Below are 25,839 nucleotides of genomic sequence, written 5' to 3' on the forward strand. Positions count from 1 at the left end.
TCCTCGTCCTCCCCTCCCACCCCAATCGGCCGCGTCAGAAGGGCTGGTCTCCGGGCCTCGGGCCTCGGAGTCGCGAGAGGTGAAATTTACACCCGCACCTGCGGAGTCAAAGCTCACGGACGCAGCCTAAGCGCCCGGTGACTTCCCGCTTCCCCTGGTTCGCCAAGGACTGCTTCTGCTGGAGCCCTCCCCCAAAGATCGCAGATTCCGGTGGCAGGACTGAACCCAAGTCCTCCCCGATAGAAAGGTTCACACAGGCAAGGGCTGTTTGCAGACTTGAAAAGATGGATCCCAGAAAGACAACGCAGCCAGGGACTGAGGCCGGTAAACAACAGCCACCCACACAACACTTGCCGAGTCCTGCAGGGCCCCGTAACTATGCCAAACGCTGGACAGGCGGTAGCTCCCTAGATCCACACCCCCCTATTATCACGGTCTCAATCGTGCAGGTGAGTAAACTCAACCACAGCGAGACATCCCCTGCCAAAGTCATCCACTGGAGGAACTGAGACTCAGCCAGGCGTGGCTGTACGCTCTTCAAGGGACACTCTGTCCTTGGTGAACACACTTGGTAAACACAAAAGCACGAATAGCAAAGTTGGGATCAGCACCCAGAGTTCTAACCCGTGTGATGCCTCTCCCTCGGAAGGGACACTTGGAAGCAACAAAGGTCACATCATTTCGTTGATTGACAAAAAAGACTTCTCAGCCTCCTACCATGTCTTCCAGAGAGCAATGATTCTTGTACATTGATGTTCATGTGTTGTTCTATAATCAGTCAGGATTCACTATGGGGAATAGAGTTTGCTCTAGGGGTTTCAAGCAGAAAGGGATTTAATTCAGGGAGCAAAAGAAAGCGAAGTCCCTCAGTCTTGTCTGACTCTTTGCGACACCATGGACTGTAGCCCACCAGGCTCCTCCATCCGTGGAATTTTCTAAGCAAGAGTACTGGAGTGGGTGGCCATTGCCTTCTTCAGGGGATCTTCCCAACCCAGGAATCGAACCCAGGTCTCCCGAATTTACCATCTGAGCCACCAGGGAAGCCCTTAGGGAGAAAGGTGCTTACAAAACCATTGGAAGTGCTGTAGTGTCAGGAGTCAGTGGCAATTAAGGGAAAACCAACTATCCACTGTACTAAACCCCCTCACTAGCCAATATCAATACACATCCCCTAGCAACAACCACTGGTTCCTGGCAAATTTAAGGCTGCTATGCTATTCCTCCTACAAACTAAACAGCACTCCCTAAAACAGGAGACCACAATGCCCATAAGTCACTATACCCATCTCTAGGGGATATTGATTTGTCTTCTGGTTCACATACCATCTCACCTCAACAGTCTCAAACCAAAAGGAAAACATAAAGCTAACCTCGATCAACCTTTCTTTGACGTCCATAAAATCAGTAGAGAAAGAAAATTGGAAAGTTGACATGTCCCTCCCCTCCAACAGTTACTACCATTCTCCTTTCTGTAACTGATCTTGAGACCATCCTTGGTCTTCATAAGTTCCTTCTTCACTACCCTCCCTGTCTTCCTTTTGCTCTCCAACCTCAGCTGGTCAGAATCTGTTACCTGGTAAGTGACTCAAACCTTTCTTCCCACTGAGCCTGAAGCCTTCGTGGTCTGTCTGGATGCGGCAGGAGTCAGAGGTACCCCAGAAGATCCCTTGGATTCAGGTCATAATCCTTCTCAATCCCATGGGTGAAAAGTGACCCTATTTCCAGGTGATAACATCCTGAGACAGAGAAGGCAATGGCAACCCACTCCAGTGTTCTTGCCTGGAGAATCCCAGGGACGGGGGAGCCTGATGGGCTGCCGTCTGTGGGGTCACACAGAGTTGGACACGACTGAAGTGACTTAGCAGCAGCAGCAACATCCTGAGAAACCTGTATGCATGACAAGAAGCAACAGTTAGAACCTTACATGGAACAACAGACTGGTTCCAAATTGGAAAAGGAGTACATCAAGGCTGTATATTGTCACCCTGCTTATTTAACTTATATGCAAAGTACATCATGCGAAATGCCAGACTGGATGAAGCACAAGCTGGAATCAAGATTGCTGGGAGAAATATCAATAACCTCAGATATGCAGAGGACGCCACCCTTATGACAGAAAGTGAAGAGGAACTGAAGAGCCTCTTGATGAAAGTGAAAGAGGAGAGTGAAAAAGCTGGCTTAAAACTCCATCACTTCATGGCAAATAGATGGGGGGGAAATTGGAAACAGTGACAGACTTTATTTTCTTGGGCTCCAAAATCACTGGGGATGGAGACTGCAGCCATGAATTTGCAAGACACTTGCTCCTTGGAAGAAAAGCCATGACAAACCTAGACAGTGTATTAAAAAGCAGAGATATCACTTTGCCAACAAAGGTCCGTATCATCAAAGCTATAGTTTTTCCAGTAGTCATGTGCGGAATGTGAGAGTTGGACCATAAAGAAGGCTGAACACCAAAGAATTGATGCTTTTGGATTGTTGTGCTAGAGAAAACTCTTGGGAGTCCTTTGGACTTCAAGGAGATCAAACCAGTTAATCCTAAAGGAAATCAACCCTGAATAGTCATTGGAAGAACTGATGCTGAAGCTGAAGCTCTCATACTTTGGCCACCCAATGCAGAGTCAACTCATTGGAATAGACCCTGATGCTGGGAAAGACTGAAGGCAGAAGAAGGGGGCGACAGAGGAGGAGATGATTGGATGGCATCACCAATTCAATAGACATGAATTTGAGCAAACTCCAGGAGACAGTGAAGGATAGGGAGGCCTGGCGTGCTGCAGTTCACAGGGTTGCAAAGAGTCGGACACGACTGAACGACTAAAAAACAACAGCATCAACCATCCTAGCCTACTCAGTAGACTGGTAGTTTGCCTGTTGTTTCAGTGCATTAAAAAAACCTATGTGGCCAGATGGCAATCTCAACTTGCAATATGATGGAACCAACACTTGGGTTTTGGTAGAAGCATCCCTTTCTTGGGAACCAAAAGAGCTCCAAGCTACAGGCAGGGGATGAAATGCCCTGAGAGTAGACGATTAGGAATGATGACTCCTAATCGTGAGGAATCCTTCCCCCTTCTTGATTCGCAGGCCGTGGAATCCTTCCAGCAAAGGAGAAACAACACCATACAATGGCCACCACCTCAGTCTTGACTCCTGTAAGACAGAAGCTCCCCTTCAGTGTCTTTTCACCAACTAGGGTAGGAATTGACCTCTACTAGACTGACCATCCCCACCGTCTACAGCCTGGGTCTTCAGGGCAGTCCCTCAGTGTGAGCACAGAGCACATGTCTCGTGTCTTACAGGGATTACCTTGGTCGGAAGCGCTGTTATGACAGATTGCTAAAGTGAATGCAAGACAGTAAGTCTATGGGGGGCCAAGTCATCCGAAAAGTCGCTTAAGATAAGTACCTATTCAAGCCAGGACAAATTGCGGCCCCTCCCACCACAGGATGTGGGATGATTTCATCAATGGCCACCAGGTGGCGTGCTCCTCCCCCGGGAAGGCCACCATGCTGTGCTGTGCTTAGTTGTTCAAGTCGAGCTCGACTCTTTGTGACCCCATGGACTGCAGCCCGCCAGGCTTCTCTGTCCGTGGGGACTCTCCATGCAAGAATACTGGAGTGGGTTGCCATGCCCTCCTCCAAGTGATCTTCAAGGGATCAAACCCAGGTCTCCCGCATTGCAGGTGGATTCTTTACCGTCTGAGCCTCCAGGGAAGCCCAAGACTACTGGAATGGGCGGCCTATCCCTTATCCAGGGGATCTTCCTGACCCAGGACTCGAACAGGGGTCTCCGGCATTGCAGGCAGATTCTTTACCAGCTGCTGCTGCTGCTGCTAAGTCACTTCAGTCGTGTCCGACTCTGTGTGACCCCATAGATGGAAGTCCACCAGGCTCCCCCGTCCCTGGGATTCTCCAGGCAAGAACACTGGAGTGGGTTGCCATTTCCTTCTCCAATGTATGAAAGTGAAAAGTGAAAGTGAAGTCGCTCAGTCATGTCCAACCCCTAGCGACCCCATGAACTGCAGCCCACCAGGCTCCTCCATCCATGGGATTTTCCAGGCAAGAGTACTGGAGTGGCTTGCCATTGCCTTCTCCGCTTTACCAGCTGAGCTACCTGGAAAGTCCAAAGGCTCCCTTACTGGGGGATGAATATAGGTCTCTGCTGTGGACAGGCTGAGTACATAGCAGTACCAGCGGCCGCGACCTGAGGGTAGTTCCTGGGAGGGGAGACTCACTCCTCTGCTGATTCCTTTACTCTGTAAACTTCACTGGTGGCTCAGATGTTAAAGCGTCTGCCTACAATGTGGGAGACCTGGGTTTGATCCCCGGGTTGGGAAGATCCCCTGGAGAAGGAAATGGCCACCCACTCCAGTATTCTTGCCTGGAAAATCCCATGGACAGAGGCGCCTGGTAGGCTACAGTCCATGGGGTCGCAAAGAGTTGGCCACGACTGAGCGACTTCACTTTCCTCTATGAAAACAATTCTCCCCATTAGACTCTGAGTCCAACCCATGGAGCCTGCCACTTGCTTCCTTTGGAGACCTTGAGCAAGACACCTAGGAGGTGACACGTGGCAGTCAAGGGAAAGGGTCATCCACAGCAGGGGCTGCAGAGCTGGGAACCACCTGCTTGAGCGACTGTCCTATACCTTCCAGACCTGCATGAGTCTCGTCTCAAATCTCCACCTTCCCGTGGAGGATTAGATGGCCAGACATTCAAACTTTCCCACAGACCAGGAATAAGCCAGAAGCTGTTGATCAAAAGGAAAATATGTTTGTAGTAGAGGGCATGATGTCTTTCGGGAGTCCACAGGATGTTTCTCTTTTCAGGACTTGTCACAAGCTCCATGCAGCCCTGCAATGTGTCGAGTGACTGGTACCTTCCATAGAGACTTTCCTTGCCCTGGGTCCCACCAAAACCATGTCACCTCATAGGTGACTTGCTGAAGCACTGGTGGGTACAATTTCATGTAGTATATGTTGCCGACAGAATCTGAAGAATACCACCAAATGTGGTGCCCGAGTGGGAGGTGGTATGAAGTGCAGCAACTTACTGAATACCTAGCATGGTCCAGACCATCTCAAAACATCACTAAGGGTCATTCTCTTGGGTTTTCATGGGCTTGATCTTCCACACTCAACACTCTGGCATACATGTGTCTTTTTTTTTCTTCTGAATATTTTTGGGAATCAGGGGGTGTCCTTGTTACCCTGTTGCAATAGCCCATGAGGCTCCTCTGTCTATGGGTTTTCCCAGGCAATAATACTGGAGTGGGTTGCCATTTCCTCCTCCAGACATGTGTCTTGATGAAGCACCTCTGGTACCTCTTGGACACCAAGTGCAGTAAGCATGATGGTAATGGCCCAACATGAACATCTGTTCGCCATGATTGTCGAAACAATCAAGTTCCGTTCATCTGAGATAATGACAGATAGTCAGAGGGCAGCTGGTTTGCACTCCAGCCTGGGAAAGTAGATAATTTGAAGAGCAAGTTTTTCTGCAGGCTGGATTCCCTTTGTGGCTTCTTAGGCTTAGTTTGAAATAGATAACCAACATGGGCCTACTGGATAGTAGGGAACTATATTCAATATCTATTTAGTTATATGAATAACTATATTCAATATTGGGCTTCCCTGGTGGCTCAGCTGATAAAGAATCTGCCTGCAATGCGGGAGACTTGGGTTCCATCCCTGGAAGATCCCCTGGAGAAGGGAAAGGCTACCCACTCCAGTACTCTGTCCTGGAGAATTCCGTGTACTGTACAGTTCATAGGGTCGAACAGAGTGAGACACGACTGAGCAACTTTCACTTCATATTCAGTATCTTATAATAACCTATAATGGAAAAGAATCTGAAATAGAATATATATATATATATTATACTGATTCACTATGCTGTACACCTGAAACTAACATGATATTGTAAATTCACTACACTTCAATAAAATAAGTAAATGACATTTAAAAACAAAACAAGAGAAGAGGAAGTTTCCCCCACCAAAAAAAAAAAAAAATAGGTTTAGTTTGGCCGTTCTTTAAGTACTGTACATCTTGTAAATAGAGGGATTTATGAAAACAAGCATCCACTATTAAGGAAGAGTTTCTATTTTAATGATGTTATGTGGGACAAAGTGGCCATGCATCTAACTTATTCTCTGTGAAAAGAGAGAAAATTTGAAAGGAAAATTCTTCTACAATTTCTAGATGAGGGACAGACATGGGGAGATAACTACACGTGAATGTGAAAGGCCGATAATGTAAAATTCACAAGTCACATACACAAACACATAAAAAGAATTATACACCATGAGCAGGTGGGGTTTACTCCAGAGATAAAAGGCTCACTCAATATATGAAAAATCGATAAAAGATATCTACTATATTGACAAGCAAAAGAAGTCACATAGTTGTAGCAGTTGATGCAGAACATACATTTGACAAACCCAATGTCGATTCAAGACCAAAACACTCATGAAGTGTAAGTCACTCAGTACTAAGGCTAGAGGGGGAATTTCCTCAACTTATTAAATAGCATCTATGGAGGACATGACTAACGTCATGGTTAAATTGTGAAAAATGGGGCATTTTCTCTTATGGTTGGGAACAAGGCAAGGCTATCTGCCCTCACTACTCTTATTCAACACAGTGTTGGAAGTTCTAGCCAGTGCAATAAGGGGAAAAAAAAAACAAAAAGTGCACAGATTGAGAAGAAGAAATAACAGCGTCTCAATTTGCAGATGATATCATTGTCTTCATAGAAAATCCAAAGGAATCTACCGGAAAAACTCCCATAACCAATAAGTGAGTCTTACAGAGTTGCAGGATACAAGATCAACACATTTCAAGGCTCATTATTTAACTGCAGTAATCAAGATTGTGTGGTATCCACAATATTATAAAGTAATTAGCCTCCAATTAAAATGTTTTTAAAAGTAAAGAAAAGATGGTGTGGTATCAGTAGAAAAAGTGAAAGTGAAGTTGTTAAGTCGTGTCTGACTCTTTGTGACCCTGTGGACTGTAACCTACCAGGCTCCTCAGTCCATGGGATTTTCCAAGCAAGAGTACTGGAGTGGGTTGCCACTTCCTAGTATCAGTAGAGGGAGAAACATATAGATAAATGGAATGGAATAGAGAACCCAGAAATAGACCCACATCAATTTCCCCAGCTGGTTTTTGGCCAAGATGTAAAACCATCCTAGCGGGGCGTGCTACTCCCAGCCAGGGCCCAGAAATTGTCAGGGTTCTTTCTTTATGACAGTGAGTTCCAGGTTCAGCAACTTATGTTTCTCTTTGCAGGGACTGTCCCTGTCAACCTGTCTCAGTCCACTGGTGCCCAGAAACTTCACAAAAGTTTTGGGTCCCTGGATTTTTGTGGGGCTTATCTTTTGCTTGATGGTGAAATACTTGCTAGTTCCTGGGCATCTGGTCCATTCGGCACGATGTCATTAATGGAGCAGGCCAGCATGATGGTTTGGGGCAGAATGAGATGATCCACTCAGTCGGGGACTTCTTTATGATAACGTGCCAGATAATTGACGGGACAGTGCCTGGCGCTTCCTTTGGACGATATTTCCATCATCGGAATTCTTCCAGCTGCCAATTGTGTTGGTTTCCAATTATGCAGTCAGGAACTGGGTGTCCACAGGTAGAGAGATCCAGACTAAGATTCCGTCTCTGACTCGTGGACCACAGTGGCCTCTATGGTCCGAAGGGTAAGTCAGAGGCAGGTTAAGAGTACACACTTGTAGTATTCGGTGTACCTGGCCTCACCCTTGCTTGAGAGCTGAGCCTGTGAATTGACTGGGTCTGGAAATTCGATAAGAGGTCAAGATTTTCCATGGTGGTGATTAAAGGCCGGCTGCTGTTCACCAGACTGAGTGTTTTGGTCAGTGGTGGTCTACTACAGATATGTGCTGCAGTCCACGGGGTTGAAAAGAGTCAGACACGACTGAGCTGCTGAACAACAACTACATATATATATGGGCTTCCCTGGTGGCTCAGATGGTAAGGAATCTGCCTGCACTGTGGGAGACCTGCGTTCAATCCACTGTTCAGGAAGATCCCCTGGAGAAGGAAATGGCAACCCACTCCAGTATTCTGGCCTGGAGAATTCCAAGGACAGAGGAGCCTGGCGGGCTACAGTCCATAGGGTTGCAAAGAGTTGGACATGACTGAGCGACTAACACTTTCATTTTTCATCAGTTCAGTTCAGTTGCCCAGTCATATCCGACTCTTTGTGACCCCATGGACTGCAGCATGCCAGGCTTCCCTGTCCATCACCAACTCCCAGAGCTTACTCATGACAGCATGATCAATCACCCCAAAGATCCTTGGGGGTGAACCACCTTAGTTCCAGCTGCCAGCCCTGCTGTGTGTTGTGTTACCTATCCTGTTTCTATCACTTACACTCTGGGATCCCATCCTTCCCACTGAGAGCACAAGCCTGTTTCCATGGCAAAACTTCCCACCTCCTTCCCGACAGTAGTTCTCCAGAATGTTCACCAAAGTATGTCTCAGTGTTTTGCTGAAAGGAATGTCACCCAAAGGATGACATTATTTAAGGGGCAAGGCAGTGGGTTGCACATGACAACTCATTCCAACATCTTCCTCCCCAAATCTTGGGATTGGAGTCAACAAGGGATGGGAGGAGTAGGTTATAAGAACAGGCATCCTCTTGCTTGGTAACTGACTAGGTGATATCATTATAAGGTCTCCAAAGAAGGTAGAAGCAGCCTCATCAGACAGGAGAGGAGGAACCACTTCTGCTGGTAAGGGGGTATCTGGCAGGGTTTAGGGTTTGGCCACCTGATGTGAAGAGCTGACTCATTTGAAAAGATGCTGGGAAAGATTGAAAGCGGGAGGAGAAGAGGACGACAGAGGATGAGATGGTTGGATGGCATCACCGACTCAATGGACATGAGTTTCAGCAAGCTCCGGGAGCTGGTGATGGACAGGGAGGCCTGGAATGCTGTGGTCCATGGGGTCATAAAGAGTCGGACACAACTGAGTAACTGAACTGAATTGAAGGGTTCAGAAGTCACGGATTTATTCAACACATACTTCCAGAGCATCTTCTAGGAGCTGTGCAGAGAGCCGTACACAAAATAGACCAGACTTTCCTGGCTTCATAAGGAAAACATTCTGGTGAAGAGACAGACAATAAAAAAAGGTCCATTGAAGGCAGAGGGAACAGCAGATGGCAGAGCCCCAAGAGGAGAGTGTGTGCCTGGGGAGTAGTCTTAACAGTTAGAGGCACTGAGGCCAGAGGGGTATGAGTCTGATTGTGAGCAGAAGCAGGTGGACTCAGAAGAGGAAGTGATGGCAGACACTGACAGCTGTCATCAGCATTATGACTCTTACTCTTAGAGAGATAGGTTATCCATTGATTTGGGCTGCTGTAACAAATTACTCCCAACTGGGTGGCTTTATTCTTTAATAAATTAATCTTTAATTTTTTAAAAAAATTCATTTTGATTGGAGTGGAGAAGGAAACGGCCACCCACTCCAGTACTCTTGCCTGGAGAATCCCCATGGACAGAGGAGCCTGGCGGGCTACAGTCTATGGGGTCACAAAGAGTTGGACACGACTGAGTGACTAAGACTTTATTGGAGTAGAGTTGCTTTACAATGGTGTGTTGGTTTCTGCTGTACAGCGAAGTAATTCAGTTATACATATACATATCTCCACTCTTTTTTAGATTCTTTTCCTATGTAGGCCATTACACACTATTGAATTCCCTGTACTATACAACAGGTACTTATTAGTTATCTATTTTATATATTATATATCTATTTTTATTTATCTATTTAGTTAACTATTATTAGTTATCTATTTTATATTTTATATATAGTAGTGTGCATGTCAGTCCCAGACTCCCAATACATTCCTCCCCCTCCTTATCCCCTGGTTTATGTTTGACATCTGTGACTATTTCTGTTTTGAAAATGGGTTCATTTGTACTGGGTGGCTTTAAAGAACATTTATTCTCTTACCAATTTAGAGGCTGAAGTCGCAAATCACTCCAATCTCCACCTCTATGTTTACATGGTCTTCTCTTCTGTCTGCGTCCTTTCTTCTTTTCAAGGACACGCCATTGGATTTGGGGCCCACCTTAGTCATCCAGGATGACCTCATCTGCAGATGCTTCACTGCAGGACCTCTGCAAACACCCTTTTTTCAAATAAGTTCATATTTATAGGGTGCAGGGGTTAGGATGTATCCTACTGCGGGGGGGGGGCAATCTTCATCCCATTAGAGATGGGACGCCATTGAAGGGATTGGAGCAGAGGAGGGACATGGCCTGACTTACAGTTTCATGGTGTCTCCAGAGGCTGTGTTGAGAAGACAATATAGTTGGAACAAGCAGGAGGGAGGAACTGCAGAGGAAGAAATCTAGGAGAGAGATAAGGATGGCATGAACTCCAATGATAGCATTGAGGGTGGGGAAAAACCATCAGGTTCTGGATCTCTTGAAAGCAAAGGTGCCAGGCTTTGCTAACAGATCAGATGAGGAGTGTTGGAGAACCATTAGTGAGTTCCTGAAATTTAGCCAAATATGTATCAATAAAGCATTATAAAATAATGTGGGGTGTAAGGGAATGCTGGTGGATTGGTTGACACTGAGGACTTTGTATTTATACAAAGTATGTATGAAACATTAAGAACATGTAAAGAATATTTATTCTCTTACAGAGAATAAAACATTCTTATGTATAAAACTTCAAGGCTTATGTATAAAACATTAAGTTAGAGTATTATTATGATTACCTTGGTATACAACAAAATAAATTGTAGATAGAATAAAAGTTAAATGAAAAACCAATTATACATGAGTGTATATATGCACACACACACACACATATATATATTTGAAAAATCCAACCAATCCATCCTGGAGGAAATCAATCCTGAGTGTTCATTGGAAGGACTGATGTTGAAGCTGAAACTCCAATACTTTGGCCACCTGATGTGAAGAGCTGATTCATTAGAAAAGACCCTGATGCTGGGAAAGATTGAAGGCGGGAGGAGAAGGGGACAACAGAGGATGAGATGGTTGGATGGCATCACCAACTCAATGGAAATGAATTTGGGTAAACTCTGAGAGTTGGTGATGGACAGGGAGGCCTGGTGGGCTGCAGTCCATGGGGTCACAAAGAGTCGGACATGACTGAGCGACTGAACTGAACTGATGAAAAATGAAAGTGTTAGTCACTCAGTCATGTCCAACTCTTTGCAACCCTATGGACTGTAGCCCGCCAGTCTCCTCTGTCCTTGGAATTCTCCAGGCCAGAATACTGGAGTGGCTTGCCATTTCCTCCTCCAGGGGATCTTCCTGACCAACGGATTGAACCCAGGTCTCCCACAGTGCAGGCAGGTTCCTTACCATCTGAGCCACCAGGGAAGCCCATATATATAGTTGTTCAATAGCCCAGTCGTGTCCGACTCTGCAACCCCATGGACTGCAGCACACCAGGCCTCTCTGTCCCTCACCATCTCCTAAAGTTTGCCCAAGTTCATGTCCATTGCATTGGTTATGCCATCCAGCCATCTCATCCTCTGACACCCTCTTCTCCTTCTGCCCTTAATCTTTCCTAGCATCAGGGACTTTTCCAATGAGTCAGTTGTTTGCATCAGATGACCAAAATACTGGAGTTTCAGCTTCAGCATCAGTCCTTCCAAAGAGTATTCAGGGTTGATTTCACTTTAGACAGACTGGTTTGATCTCCTTGCAGTCCAAGGGACTCTCAGAAGTCTTCTCCAGCACCACAGCTTGAAGGCATCAATTCTTCAGCACTCCGCTTTTCTGTCCAGCTCTCACAAACATCTGTGACCACTGGGAAGACCATAGCCTTGCCTATATGGACCTTTGCCAACAGAGTAGTAGCTCTGCTTTTTCAACACTGTCTAGGTTTGTCATGGTTTTCCTGACAAGGAGCAAACAGCTTCTGATTTCATGGCTGCAGTCACCATCCACAGTGATTTTAGATCCTAAGAAGAGGAAATCTGTCACTGCGTATATTTTAAGCCACAAATAAAATGGAAAAATTCCTAATCTTTGGATGGCACAGGAGGAAATGGAAGAAGAACAATAGTTGTCCTCTTTTGTCAGTAGCAGCTTGTTAGAAAAGATGATGGTAAAAATTCCATTGACAATAGCAATAAAGAAAAAACTCTGGATCAATCAAGTCTATGGGGGCTAGGTGTAAGAATCCCCACTTGAGAGCGAGAAGAGAAATGAACCAAAGGAAGAGGGAAAAGAGCTAGAAACTGGAGCCGCTAGTTGCTTGGCAGTCCAGTACCACCGCCGCAAGCGACCTGTGAGTATTGATCACTTCACCTTGAGCGCCATTCAGTTCAGTCGTTCAGTCGTGTCCGACTCTTTGCGATCCCATGGAATTCTCCAGGCCAGAATACTGGAGTGGGTAGCTTTTCCCTTCTCCAGGGGATCTTCCCCACCCAGTGATCGAACTCAGGTATCCTGCATTGCAGGAGGATTCTTTATCAGCTGAGCCACAAGGGAAGCCCAAGGAGACCCGTAGTGGAGCTACAGTCCAGCTGTGCTGTAACCGGAAAGCATCACCGGAAGACTTGAGACAGAAAATCAACCAAACAAAAAAATAGTAAAATATGTCATTCATAATGTTATGCATTGCTTATATGCTGAAACGATAATATTGCCAATCGTTGCGTTAAATACAGCTTGTTATTGAAACCGATGTAACCTTCTACTTTGCTTTTTTTATTCAAGTGGATTCTGGAAAATTTAAATGTCCACAAGGGACTCGCATTCTCTTCCTATTGGGCAGTGCCGCTCTAGCAGGATGGAAATTAGAAGCCGCAAAGCTCTATGTGCCTCGACGTCTGTCTTCATTTCGTCATCGGGACCAATCCGACAGCCACCTTGAAGGGTCGGGGGGTGGGGAAGCAAGGAAAGATGAGACACGTGCATAGGTGCCCAAGATTCACGAAAAAAAAACAGGTGAGAAAGACTAGACCTTCGCCCGGCCACGCCCACAGCTAAGCCCCGCCCAGGTGGGCTGCGCAGGCGCTCCCGGCCGCGCTGAAGGCGGGGTGGGGGAGCGAAGCCCAAGGCGCACGCGCGGCCGTGCCAGCGCGGGCCGCTGCGGCCGCCAATGAGATAGTGCGGCCGTCCGGCGCGCGCTGGGGGCTCCGCGCCGCCTCGCCCCGCCCCTCTGCACGACACGGCGCACAGGTGGGCGGGGCCTAGCGTTGCAGCCTGACGGCGGCGGGAGCCTGCAGTCGCTTCCTCGGCGGCGGTGGCCCACGCGGCTCGCGAGCTCACCAGGGCAACATGGCGGACGCGGAAGGTGAGGGCGGCGCTCCGGCGGCAGGGCGGCGCTGCGGCGTCTGGCCGGCCGGGCCCGGGTCGCGACCTCCTACGGGGGCAGCCGGGGGTGGGGGGTGGCGGACGTCGAGGCCAGAATTGTCCGCTGGCTCCAGCCGCCGCGCCTCCCGCCGACCTTGTCGCTTGGCCTTGGCTCCACGGGGTGAGGGCGAAAGATTGAGAGGCCCCCGCGGTGACGTGACGCCACGAGGCCCAGGCCTCCCGCCGATGGGGCCTTGGTCACGCTCCCCCGTTCTGCCGCCGTGGTCAGCGCCGCGCGAGGAGGGGAAGAGAAGGGGCCGAGGGGCTCGGGCGGGCGCGGAGCTCCCAGGCGAAAAAGAAGTTCTAGGGGCCCCAAGCCCTCGAGGACCGTCGGACGGTCCCTGACGGAACTTGCGGGCCGAGGGCCTTTCAGCCCCGCACAGCCACGTGGTGAACCGGGCTGGAGGGCAACACGTGCGGCTGCTGTCGTGAGCCCGCCTAGCCGCCCCGGGCACTGGCCTGACCCCCGCTCGCTTCCCCTACGAGCCTATACCAGACGGCCGGTTTTCAGCTGCCGTGATGCGTCCTCTATTTTCAACTCGATCGCCTTGATTTTCGGGGAAAACCCCCAATTCTTGTGTGTGTTTTTTAAGTCCTTATTTTGCCGAAGAAACATAAGAAGAAAAAGGAGCGGAAATCATTACCAGAGGAGGATGTGGCGGTGAGTAGGAATATTTTTACTCTGCTCCGACTCAAAAGAAAGGTTTCTTAGAGGCCAGATTGCAGAAAAGAACTGTTTCTAAAGATTTTGAAGGAATGGGGTGTCGTCGCGCGCGGTCGTGAGATAGAAACTACAAAGCTCCATCCAGCCTAGGTCTCTGCTGTCAGGCACACTTTGCTAAATAGTGTTGCCCACAGTGACTGCTTTCCCTGAAATTGTCTTTCTTATCAGACCCACTATCCCTCTTTTCTCTTAAATTGGCTATTCCCATCTTGGTGCCACTTCACTTATTTTGCTCAGTTCTTCGTTTATTTCTTCTCTTTCCTTTGGAGATCTCAGTGAACAGGCATAGACACCTTGTTTTTTATTGCACAGGCGTAGACTTTGGTGGTTGTAATGGAAGGGTTCAGATTCAAGTGGGGAGTCTTAACAAGTTGTGTTTCTGTCCTCTGGAAGGAAATACAACATGCTGAAGAATTTTTCATCAAACCAGAATCCAGAGTGGCTCAGTTGGACACGTCTCAGTGGCCCCTGTTGCTAAAGGTATGTGTTTTGCATCAGCTCAACGTCTGGCTTTTACACTGTTTCTGAGTATTAAACAGTTGATTAAGAATGGATCCTGGACTTAGGCAAGGCTAGGTGAGGCTGCCTAAATCAGTATTCCTCAAAGTAGTTGATGAAGACCCGAGTTGTTTGGTTTTTTTTTCTTAATTTCCTGTGTATCCAACACTTGTGGAATACAGGTAAATTTTGCAACAATGTGAGACTGCTATCAAATTCTATAAACAATTCTCAGTTTCTGTACTTAGCTTCACTTTACAGACATTTACTGGTTTGTGGAGTAAATGTCTTTACAGCATAGCTTTCGATGCTAGACCCCTTTGGGTCAGGCACTGTGTGACCTTACGCTAATCTTGACCTCTTTGAAGCTCTTGGCAAATAATACCTCTTCTTTCAGAAGGCCCACTGAGGGTTGCAGGAGGTGATCCATGAAACTTGCCAAAGTGCCCAGCATGTCTTACGTACTCTAGAAGTTACTGACTATTGTGTTGGGTTTTTCATAAAGTAACTCAGTAATGAATAGAGTTAAAATTTCATTACTGACATAATGGGTGCCAGCTATGAGATTAAGAGATAAGTTTACTGAAAGACAGGATTCCCTGGTGGCTCAGATGGTAAAGTGTCTGCCTGCAATGCGGGAGACCCGTGTTCGATCCCTGGGTCAGGAGGATCCCCTGGAGAAGGAAATGACCACCCACTCCAGTATTCTTACCTAGAAAATTTGAATCAACCACTAAATAGGAGGTAAAAGATGAGTTTTGTTCATATAATTCAATGCAGTTGAATTTCTGCTTGGCCAAACGTGTCTGCCATTTAGATAGCACCTGGTTCTCTTATTTTTACCTGCCAGTAAACCATATTGGCAAAAGTCCTACCATGATGGAATGTAAAATCTAGAGGTGGGAGATACAGGCAGTTAAAAAAATTAATTGCTGCTTGTGGGAAGTACCAACATGAAGCTAATGAACTTGCACTGAAGGGAGCGTTTTCAGACGGGTGGTGAAAGCTTGGAAAGAGTGAGGAGAAGCAGATATAAGGAGTGGAATGGGAGCATTGAAGGCAGGAGTGAGCTGGTCAGGTGTGAGGAACCATGTTGCCAGTGATCTTCCAGCTGGCTACCTTTGGTCCCTGAGAAAGTCAAAGCTAGTCCGTATTTTACTAATAAGCCTGTGCAGTGAAGCCATGTTTGTTCTGTAGTACCCCAGAAGGTCTTTCTGAAGGAGGGAGCAAATTTGTCTTCTTACTTGGGTAATTTTTCCAGCATATAGTGGGGCTTAGCAGTCTGTCACAGCAGATAATGGAAATATAGGAGCAAGATCCAAAACAGGAACCCGAAGGGTTGCCTTATCATGTTTCATAGTGGTCCTGAGTTAATTTTCCACATGTAAATGATTTATTGCTTATTTTGTGTTGTATCATTGCTTTCTAGAATTTTGATAAGCTAAATGTAAGGACAACACATTACACACCTCTTCCTTGTGGTTCAAATCCTCTGAAGAGGGAGATTGGGGACTACATCAGGTAAGCGTGTTGGGGGCAAGCACTGTTCACACTTCTTTGCACAATGACCCTTTCACATCAGTTATTCAAGGGGGTGATGACATGCCTTCAATATATATGATAACCTGTGCCCATGGTCAACACTTGGTTTTTACTCTGCAAATTTAGTTTTCATCCGAGGCCCAGAGTTGATGACACAGTAATTTCTTTCCCAATCTAGGACAGGTTTCATTAACCTTGACAAGCCCTCCAACCCCTCTTCCCATGAGGTGGTAGCATGGATCCGGCGAATACTTCGGGTTGAGAAGACAGGACACAGTGGAACCCTGGATCCCAAGGTGACTGGTTGTTTAATAGTGTGCATCGAACGAGCCACTCGCTTGGTGAAATCACAGCAGAGCGCAGGTAAATCAGAGCGGGAGGAAGGACGGGGCAACTTGAAGATGGGAAGGCTTTCTGTGTTTCCTTGCCCTTCTGCATGTGACTTTCAGAAGTGATTTCTTCGTTGGTAAAATCTTACAAACCAAAAAAAAAAAAAAAAAACCAGAAGCAAGGGATATTCTGGCTTGGTTTGTGCCTTCTGTTTTCTGCCAGATTCTGACGAGGCTGCCTTGTTGGGAGTTCTGGGTGCTTTTGACAAGCACGTGGAGCCAAGTGGATCTGCTTCTAGCCCTGAGGCAGAGCTGAGTCCAAGTCCAGCTGCAGGCCTGTCACTTCAGGCTCCTGGAAATACCTTGCAGTTTCTGCCTAAAATAATGCTTCCTCGTTGTCATCGGGGAATATTCTACTTGGCCTTGCAAGGTGCCCTCCAGGCAGGCTGTCCACAGGTGTTCTTGTCCTTCTCAGCATGTTGAGAGTTGAACCTGCGACAGTAGGGTCCTCGTTCCTTTCCTACACTGTACCCTGAAATCTGTCTTCCTGCAAATTTGATAGGAATTTGCCTGCTTTTTCTGGCTGCACAAGATTATGAGTGATACAAGCATATAGGAAATAACAGCAAACTCGGTGGCCACACCTGACTACTCTTGTCATTTTACAGGCAAAGAGTATGTGGGGATTGTCCGGCTGCACAATGCTATTGAAGGGGGGACTCAGCTTTCCAGGGTAAGTCTGTCATTGGAGGGAAGCCACCTGAGCCACTGGGCCAACCTGGGCAGGTAACTGCAGATGGCAGAGACACTTCTGCTCATGTCCCTTCTGAGGATAGGCTTCTGATCAGTCCTGAGCCACCCATGTGGAATTGCAGAAGGAATCAAAAATTGAAAGGCCCTTTTAGTGATTGCAAGGGACCTTCTGTGTGTCACTTGTGCCCTTAAACTCCCCAAATCTGCCTTTTGATAGTCTTTCAGAGTCCATGCAGTCAGAGCAGTTTTGTTTGTGTTTCTTCCCAGGCCCTAGAAACCCTGACAGGTGCCTTATTCCAGCGACCCCCACTCATTGCTGCGGTAAAGAGGCAACTCCGAGTCAGAACCATCTACGAGAGCAAAATGATTGAGTATGACCCCGAAAGACGATTAGGTGGGTCCTCAGGCATGTGGGTGGAGAAGGAAATGGCAACCCACTCCAGTGGTCTTGCCTGGAGAATCCCAGGGACGGGGGAGCCTGTTGGGCTGCCGTCTATGGGGTCACGCAGAGTCGGACACGACTGCAGTGACTTAGCAGCAGCAGCAGCAGGCCTGTGGGGCACCAAACTGACACAGAGCACTCTGGTGTCGAATGAATTTTCCAGACTCAGAGTCTGGTAAAAGTAGCTGCCTTTAGTGTATGGGGTAGCTGTGGCCTGTGTCATCTCCAGTTTCGCTGCTGTGGGTAGAGAATAACTGGATTTCTCACCTGGTGATGTGTTTACTTAAATTGAAGTTGCTCAGTCGTGTCCAACTCTTTGCGACCCCATGGACTATAGCCCACCAGGCTCCTCCATCCATGGAATTTTCTAGGCAGGAGTACTGGAGTGGGCGGCCATTGCCTTCTCCAGGGGATCTTCCCGACCCAGGGGTCGAACCCAGGTCTCTGCCGCATTACAGGCAGACACTTTACCGTCTGAGCCCCCAGGGAAGCCCACCCTTTTATAATAAAAACTATTCAATGAGTTAAGCATAGAAGACTAATTCCTCAACCTGATACGGGTATCCATAAAGAAAGACTTAGAGCAAACATCATACTCAATACCTTTCTCCCTAAGGGATTCCCTGGTGGATCAGACGGTAAAGTGTTCTGCCCGCAACACGGGAGATCCCTGGGTCGGGAAGATCCCCTGGAGAAGGAAGTGGCAACCCACTCCAGTACTCTTGCCTAGAAAATTCCATGGGTGGAGGAGCCTGGTGGGCTACAATCCATGGGGTCGCAAAGAGTCAGACACAACTGAGCAACTTCACTTTCTTTTCTTTCTTTCTTTCACGTGTTTACTTAGGAAAATATGTTCCTCTTTTGTGTGTGCATGTGTTTTAGGAATCTTCTGGGTGAGTTGTGAGGCCGGCACTTATATTCGGACGCTGTGTGTTCACCTTGGTTTGTTGTTGGGAGTTGGTGGTCAGATGCAGGAACTCCGGAGGGTTCGTTCTGGAGTCATGAGTGAAAAGGTATACATTGGTGGGAGTTGTTTTTTGTTTTTGTTTCATTTTTCCTTAAAGCCGGCTGATTACTTAGATCTTCCAGCCCTTGGTGGAACTCCACCTACTTCCCATCCCAGAAAAGTCAGTTCCCAAAGTGTTGAGTTCAGTCCAGGGCAGCTTCCCTGTTCTGTTAATTAAACATTGGGACATTAAAACACAGGCTGGGGTGTGTGTGGATGGAGACTGTTACTCTATTCGTTTACTCCCTAGCCTACAGATATGCCTGCTTAGGTTTACTAGCCAGTTACAAAGGTGACTCCAAACAGACCAAAGACTAATGAGCTTGGACTAGCAGACGAGACAAAACTGATTCAGTGTTTGGAAGTGTGAGGTCCATTTGCGTATTGGGGGTACAATTTCACCTGATTAATTTTCATGTGCGGCTACTTCCCAGGACCACATGGTGACAATGCATGACGTGCTTGATGCCCAATGGCTGTATGACAACCATAAGGATGAGAGTTACCTGCGGCGAGTTGTTTACCCTTTGGAAAAGCTGTTGACATCACATAAACGGCTGGTCATGAAAGACAGTGCAGTAAGTTCTATTTGCACAAAATGGGAGCTCAGGAGAGGAGATGTGGTTCGTGACCTGAAAATTTCATTCTATTTAAAGAGAATAGGATTTTGTGATCTTACAACCACTATTTTCCTTGGGGTTTCTTTTTTTTGGTTTTGTATATTAGACACTGGATTAATTTATTTTTGTTAATTGAAGCATATAAAGTTAAAGTAAAAGTTTAATACTGGGCCTAATTCCATTAAACATTTAGAGTAAGTAACTTGGTTCAAGAAATAGACTATTAGTGGTACATAAAATTTGCTCTTTCGTAAACTGGTAGTTTTGCATGTGCCTAACCGACTCGATGGACGTGAGTTTGAGTGAACTCTGGGAGTTGGTGATGGACAGGGAGGCCTGGTGTGCTGTGATTCATGGGGTCGCAAAGAGTCGGACACGACTGAGCGACTGAACTGAACTGAAGACACCTTGGTTTTTTTTTTAAACTATTGCTAGAAAAAGTTGTTTGGATAGGGATAAAAGATTGAGATTAGAGTTGGCTAGTTCTCTTTTCGAAATCTCCGTTAAAAGCTTTGTTGAAATAAATCCCAATTTGAGGCCATAAAACCTGAACATCACAGAGATTATCAGGCCTTTTTTCTTAGTATGCGTACTAAATAATCTCATAGAAAGTAATCATTTATATATTTAATAATTTGAGCTTGTTTATTCATACTCAGATCTTAAACTATATACATGTTTGACTGTATAGATGTTAGAGTTTATAATAGACAAAAAACCAAAGAGGCATACCACAGTCTGCCCCTATAATGATTGAGAAAACAATACACAGGACAAACAACATGAATGTGATTCCCTTTTGCTAGAGTCAAATTAGTGGCTTCTGGGGGAATTTCAAGGGAGGGGAGAAATATGGCAAGTGAAGACAAGATTCCCTCAGGGTGGATTGGACGCATTAAGTGTGGGCAGACTCGGTGAGAGTTGGCCTTGACATGTATCTCTGGGTCTGTAAAGGACATGTCAAAACGTGTAGGATTGGTTCAGCAGGCCTTGGCAGTCTCGTTTGTGCATTCCTTTGGGGATGTAATTATTACCTAAGAATATGATCTGGGAAGGTAGTTATTACCTAGCTCTCTCAGGGTGTTTTCCCTTCATGCTGAGGAATAGAGAACAGGTAGACTCTGGACAGGAGTAGCGACTTCTGGCCCTGGTTACGTTTCTGAGTCAACCTGTGGTGGGTGGCGGCTGTGATCCAAGCTGCATGGTGGCCTATGGATGCCGTCAGGCCTCGGGTACGGGTAGGAGGTTCTCGCTGGTCCCCCCAACCCCCTCTGGCCCAGTGTGGGGTGGGGCAGAGGGCAGGGGCTGCCCTGTGACTGGGGCACTCATGGGGCCGCCATCCCACCAGGTGAACGCTATCTGCTATGGGGCGAAGATCATGCTCCCAGGCGTCCTGCGCTACGAGGACGGCATTGAGGTCAATCAGGAGATCGTGGTCATCACCACCAAAGGGGAGGCCATCTGCATGGGTAAGAGGCAAGCAGCCCTTAGTCCGCTCTGCATTGTCACAGCCAGGTTCCCTTGGAGGGGGTGCCCGAGGCCTGGCCTCACAGGGTCACCGAATGAATCCCTGTGTTCCTTGGGGTCTGTGGGGTGGTCATAGCACAAAGGTCCAGTTCGGACAGGCATGGGTGAGAAGGGGTCAGCGGGGTTTCCTCTTGTCCCGCCAGCTGCTGTTAGGAGCCCTGTTTCAGTGGTTTAGTTCTCCAGTGAGAGAAATCAACAGATGGGGAATAAAGGTGGTAACTGAGGTGCCTTCAGTCTGCTCCCTCTCTGTGCAACGCTAACTTGTGCAACTTTAGCTACTATTGGATTGTGCCCGTCTGAGCTCCAAGCATGACGTGTATGTCTTTGGGGTTTGTTATTGAGGTGGCCCTTCCCCTCTGGCCTGGCTGCTGGCCACTGTGGCCACCTTGATTGTGCACAGCTGGAAAGGGATCCTGATGACACACTTTATTCCTGGTGTAAATAATGAACATCAAACAGAGCTTTGGATGTATCAGCGTGGCCAAAAAATGGATTTGGATTTTTCTGAGACATGTAACTGAAAAATGCAAACTTTTTGGCCAGTTGAATACTTCTTAAGAAGTCTCCTCTGAGGACGTCCAAAGCATAGGTTTTGATGAGTGTGATCAGTATCAGTATTTTCTTGCACTTGGTAAGTGGAACGTGATTTCACAGGCTGTCTTCCCCTGATGGTGGATTTTCTCCATGTGCAACTCTCCACAATGGAAACCTCAAGGCAGTAGAGCTTCAGAGTTTTATTTCAGCAATGAGATTCTTTTTTAAAAAATCATCTATCTGTTTGGCTGTGTTGAGTGTTAGTGGCGGCACACAGGATCTTTCATTGTGCTATGACAGCTTCTCTCCAGTTGTGCATGGTCTCACTGCTTGTGGCACCCCAGCATAGGTGGCATGTGGGATCTGAGTTCCCCAACTTGGAATTGAACCAGTGTCCCATGTATTGGAAGGTGAATTCTTCACCACTGGACCACCAGGGAAGTCCAAGCTTACAAGTTTTCAAGAAGTTTGTAAAACTTGTATAAAACGGCAGCATTTGGCCTCATTGGTTATCAAGTCTTTCCTTTTATCTCTTTCCAACACCTGTAGCAATTGCATTGATGACCACAGCAGTGATCTCCACCTGCGACCACGGCATTGTAGCCAAGATCAAGAGAGTTATCATGGAGAGAGACACTTACCCTCGGAAGTGGGGTTTAGGGCCAAAAGTAAGTAAGTGGGACTGGGCCTGTGCCCTGCACAGCATTGTATTTTGCTTTGTTGAATACTCAAGTAGCTCTTGGTGTGTCTCCACTGCCATGTCCTGGCATTGTACCGGGCTCTGGTAAGCTGGTGCTGGTTGGAAATGTGCCTCGCTTGGACCTGAGGATCTTTATTTAGATGGACCGTAGATGGACCTCAATCCACTTGCACCACAGGATGATGACTCTTGGCATAGTTGAGGGCCCCGTGAAGCACACCCCTTGCAAGGTCCCTGGCACTCGAGTCTACCATGAGGGCTTTGGCCTGGTCACGGTGAGGGATCTCTGCTTGAGCCACACCAGTGGAAATACACGGTGTGAGATGTTGAGGTGAAGCGGGGAGGGAAGTGTCTGGGGCCGGTGGAATGGCAGATGATACAAATGAGACCACAGAGGCTCCCAGGAATACAGCGAGCCCTTTGAAAGTCCCACGTCTGCACCCGTGGAAGAGAGAATGAGTTCCGAGTGCTCTGCTGTGTGTGTGTGGTTATGATACCTGCTTTGCGTCGACACTATTGTAACCTGGACGCCCTGCCGGTCTTCCAGGCAAGTCAGAAGAAGCTAATGATCAAGCAGGGCCTTTTGGACAAGCACGGCAAGCCCACCGACAGCACGCCTGCTACCTGGACGCAAGAGTACGTCGACTACAGGTGAGGGTGGCTATTGGCCAGCCCCACAGTGGATAGGGGGCCTGCCTGGATGCCGGGGTCCCTCGATGGCAGGGGAGGAGGGAAGGGTGTGGAGCTCTTGAGTGCTGGATGCCGCCTCCTGGCCACTCTGATGAGGACCTCAACTTCGTTCAGTTCAGTTGCTCAGTCGTGTCTGACTCTTTGCAGCCCCATGGATTGCAGCACACTGGGCCTCCCTGTCCATCACCAACTCCCGGAGCTTGCTGAAACTCATGTCCATTGAGTCAGTGATGCCATCCAACCGTCTCATCCTCTGTCGTCCCCTTCCCCCGCCTTCAATCTTTCCCAGCATCAGGGTCTTTTCAAATGAGTCAGCTCTTCACATCAGATGGCCAGAGTGTTGGGAGTTCCAGCTTCAACCTCAGTCCTTCCAATGAGTACAGAGCTAGATATGGAGGAAACATGCTCAGGGAAGGGCTGTTGGAACTCACCTTGGGGGCTGGTGCTGAACCCCGGCTGCCCCGGGTGGGTCAGGGCATTGGGCCCTGTGCAGCCGATAGTTATCCCTTGCCAGCGTGGCTTGTGGGACTCTAGACGGAGTCAGGCTGCAAGTGGCAGTGGTGAGCTCTTCTGTCCAGCATCAGTATTCTGATGATGGCTTTCGACTGGCTGGATATGCCTTTGTGCAGCCAGGCATCTGAGGACATCAGGTCTGCAACCCTTACCCTTTGCTTCTGCTCCTCTCATAGCAATTCTGCCAAGAAAGATGTGCCACCCAAAGCAGTCAAAGCCATGCCAGTAGTTGCTGAGGTGGTGAAAACCCCAAAGGTGAGTGGTGTGCCACGCAGCTGGTCTGTTGTGTCTGCTGGGGGTTAGACCGGCCTGGGCTGCTGGCTGAGCTCAGGCCACAGCTGTGGAACAGAGTGGGGTCGACGGGTGGCAGGAGCGTGTTGGAATCAAGATAGGGACACTCGGGGCCAGGCAGAACTCGGCAGAAGGCCAGCAAACATCTGTGCACGTGCTGGCTTCAGGGCTGGGGGCCACTGGCATCAGATGGCACGGTGGCTTGTCTGTTACTGTGGGTAGCACCAAATGTCCTGAAAAGGGCCTGCCGTGGAACCTGGCAGGTGGGGTTCCTGACCCACATGTCCCCTCTTAGGGTTCCCAGGAGCACTCCAGGGAGGAGGCGGCCTTTCTGTGTCACCCTGGCACTCCAGCGGTGTCCCCGGCTTCCTGGCCTTCAGGCATGACAGTCTGAATGCCTGCTAAACCACGCCCCATTGGGGGTTTTCACAAACTTCCTGTTGGATTCCATCAGGATCCTCTTGGCGGGCTGGCTCCCCACCTTTTGTGACTCACTGAAAACGTTCTCGTCCACATTGGTCTCGGATCTAATGTGCCATCCGTGGTCTCCACCTTAGCGGAAGCGAGAGAGCGAGAGTGAGGACATGTCCCCAGTGGCTCCCCAGGCGGTCAAGAAGGAAAAGAAGAAGAAAAAGAAGGAGAAGGTCAAAGCTTCTGCGGAGAGCACGGAGGAGCCAGGAGCCGGGGTGTGTGCAGGCGGACCCAGGACCTGGGTCCCTGAGAGGGGAAGGCATTGCCCACTGTCTGGTAGGAAGGATAGGACGGGCCCAGGTTTCCTAGCATCAGCTCAGGATTCTGTGTATGGTGGGTCGGGAGGCTGCAGAGCTGGGGAGTGTGAAGGCGAAGGCATCAGTGGAAAACTCAGGATGGTGATGCACAAGATTGATGTCACCCAGGACATCTGAGCCGTGAGCGTCACCTCCTGGTGACCCTGACGGAGTGGGACTGGGAAAGTGGTGGTGCTTACGAGATGCTTGCTTGCTTGCTTTTCCTCCCAGGACAGTGACAGCACCAAGAAGAAGAAGAAGAAGAAGAAAATCAAAGCGGAAATGGTCTCTGAGTAGGGCGGCCACGTGCGGCACGGCGTCCAGGTGGGAGGAGCCATCAAAGCCTTATTGTGAACCCAGAGCTCCATTGGTCCTCGAAGAAGGGGACCCTAGGTCCCTGGAAGGGCAGAGAGGCCAGCACGTGGGAGCAGCTCACGTAGCCCTCATTGATGGCTCCTGGCACGTCTGCCCCATCTCGTCCTGTTGTAAGGACCCTGGTGAAGGGGGCGGACTGGGCGGCGTCCGCTGCTCTGCCCAGGGGACTCGCAGCACCTCTCCTGCAGACCCAGCACTGCCCAGAGCCCACCCACGGCTGTTTCTTGGGGCTGGCTGACCATCCTGGGCCTCTCCCAGTTGGCTTCTCCACTTCCCTCTAAAAAGTTTCTAAACAAAAAAAGGCGGTTCTAAAAGATGGCCTAGAGCAAGTGTAAAAGAAAAAACTGAACCATGTTATTGAGGGAATACTCTTTGCCAGCTTGCTAAGGACAGCGGTCTATTCTCGTGTCAAGCGTTCCCTCAGTCACCTGGATTTCCTTTCCAGGTGGAGGCCTGGCTGAGGGCTCTGGCACGCTTGTCTTGTGCGCTCTTTCCACACCCTCCCCTGTGTACACTTCACAGCTTGTACATATACACACCACCTCAGGCGTCTGAATCCACCTGGCTAGTTGTATTTGTGAGCTCAGCCCAAAAAAAAAAAAACCATTCCTCCAGGCTTTGTTTTATCCCTCTGTTCCTTTCCCTACTGGGAGAAGGTTGTAATTTTTACTGATTAAATTTCCCTCTGAAGTTTTTTAAGTATTCCTGTTGGATTTTTCTAATTGTTGATCTACAAGTTAGTAGAAGAACAACAAAAAAAGACATGGCAATTAAAAATGTAGAGATCTTTACGTTCTAGTGGAAATGTGCTTTTCCTGGATGTGTGGTTATCTTTTTTTCTGTGTCTGGTAACATTTCCCTTGGGGCCTGGCATGGGATCAGATACTCTGGCATCTTCAAGACACAAGATAACCGAAGAATCTTCCCCAATTTGGTGATCTCCACAATCACAGAGAGGAGAAAGGTTCTCCATGTTTGTGGCAGGCAGTAGGTGGGGGACAAGGGGTCGTTTAGGCGCCTGCAGACACATCTGGGCTCAGACACCCACGCCAGGAGCTGCCGAAGCTTGTGCTGATGGCCAGGGAGATGATTTGGAACCAAAAACATGTGGAGTGGTGGGGAGGGTGGTGCGAATGCAG

The 25,839-nt window shown here is 48.2% G+C and overlaps 1 protein-coding gene and 2 non-coding genes across 3 annotated transcripts; all 3 read left to right on the forward strand.

The window, feature by feature from the left end:
* Positions 1–13,134: 13,134 nt before the first annotated feature.
* Positions 13,135–25,491, forward strand: DKC1 (dyskerin pseudouridine synthase 1). Its single transcript, XM_055438299.2, has 15 exons — positions 13,135–13,330; positions 13,983–14,050; positions 14,507–14,593; positions 16,041–16,132; positions 16,332–16,516; positions 17,151–17,215; positions 17,503–17,629; positions 18,560–18,690; positions 19,118–19,261; positions 20,652–20,772; positions 21,914–22,032; positions 22,612–22,715; positions 23,444–23,522; positions 24,116–24,244; positions 24,557–25,491. The coding sequence occupies exons 1-15, from the start codon at positions 13,315–13,317 to the stop codon at positions 24,620–24,622; spliced, it is 1,533 nt and encodes a 510-aa protein (XP_055294274.1). The 5' UTR covers positions 13,135–13,314; the 3' UTR covers positions 24,623–25,491.
* LOC129535331 (small nucleolar RNA SNORA36 family) lies at positions 18,811–18,942 on the forward strand. The gene has a single exon (XR_008681605.1). It is a non-coding gene; the product is annotated as a small nucleolar RNA SNORA36 family (small nucleolar RNA).
* LOC129535332 (small nucleolar RNA SNORA56) lies at positions 23,245–23,373 on the forward strand. Its single transcript, XR_008681606.1, has one exon. It is a non-coding gene; the product is annotated as a small nucleolar RNA SNORA56 (small nucleolar RNA).
* Positions 25,492–25,839: the final 348 nt, after the last annotated feature.

Source organism: Moschus berezovskii, chromosome X (assembly GCF_049115385.1).
Source record: "Moschus berezovskii isolate FMDL1 chromosome X, NW_MosBer_1.0, whole genome shotgun sequence".
In the NCBI taxonomy this organism is placed as follows: domain Eukaryota; kingdom Metazoa; phylum Chordata; class Mammalia; order Artiodactyla; family Moschidae; genus Moschus; species Moschus berezovskii.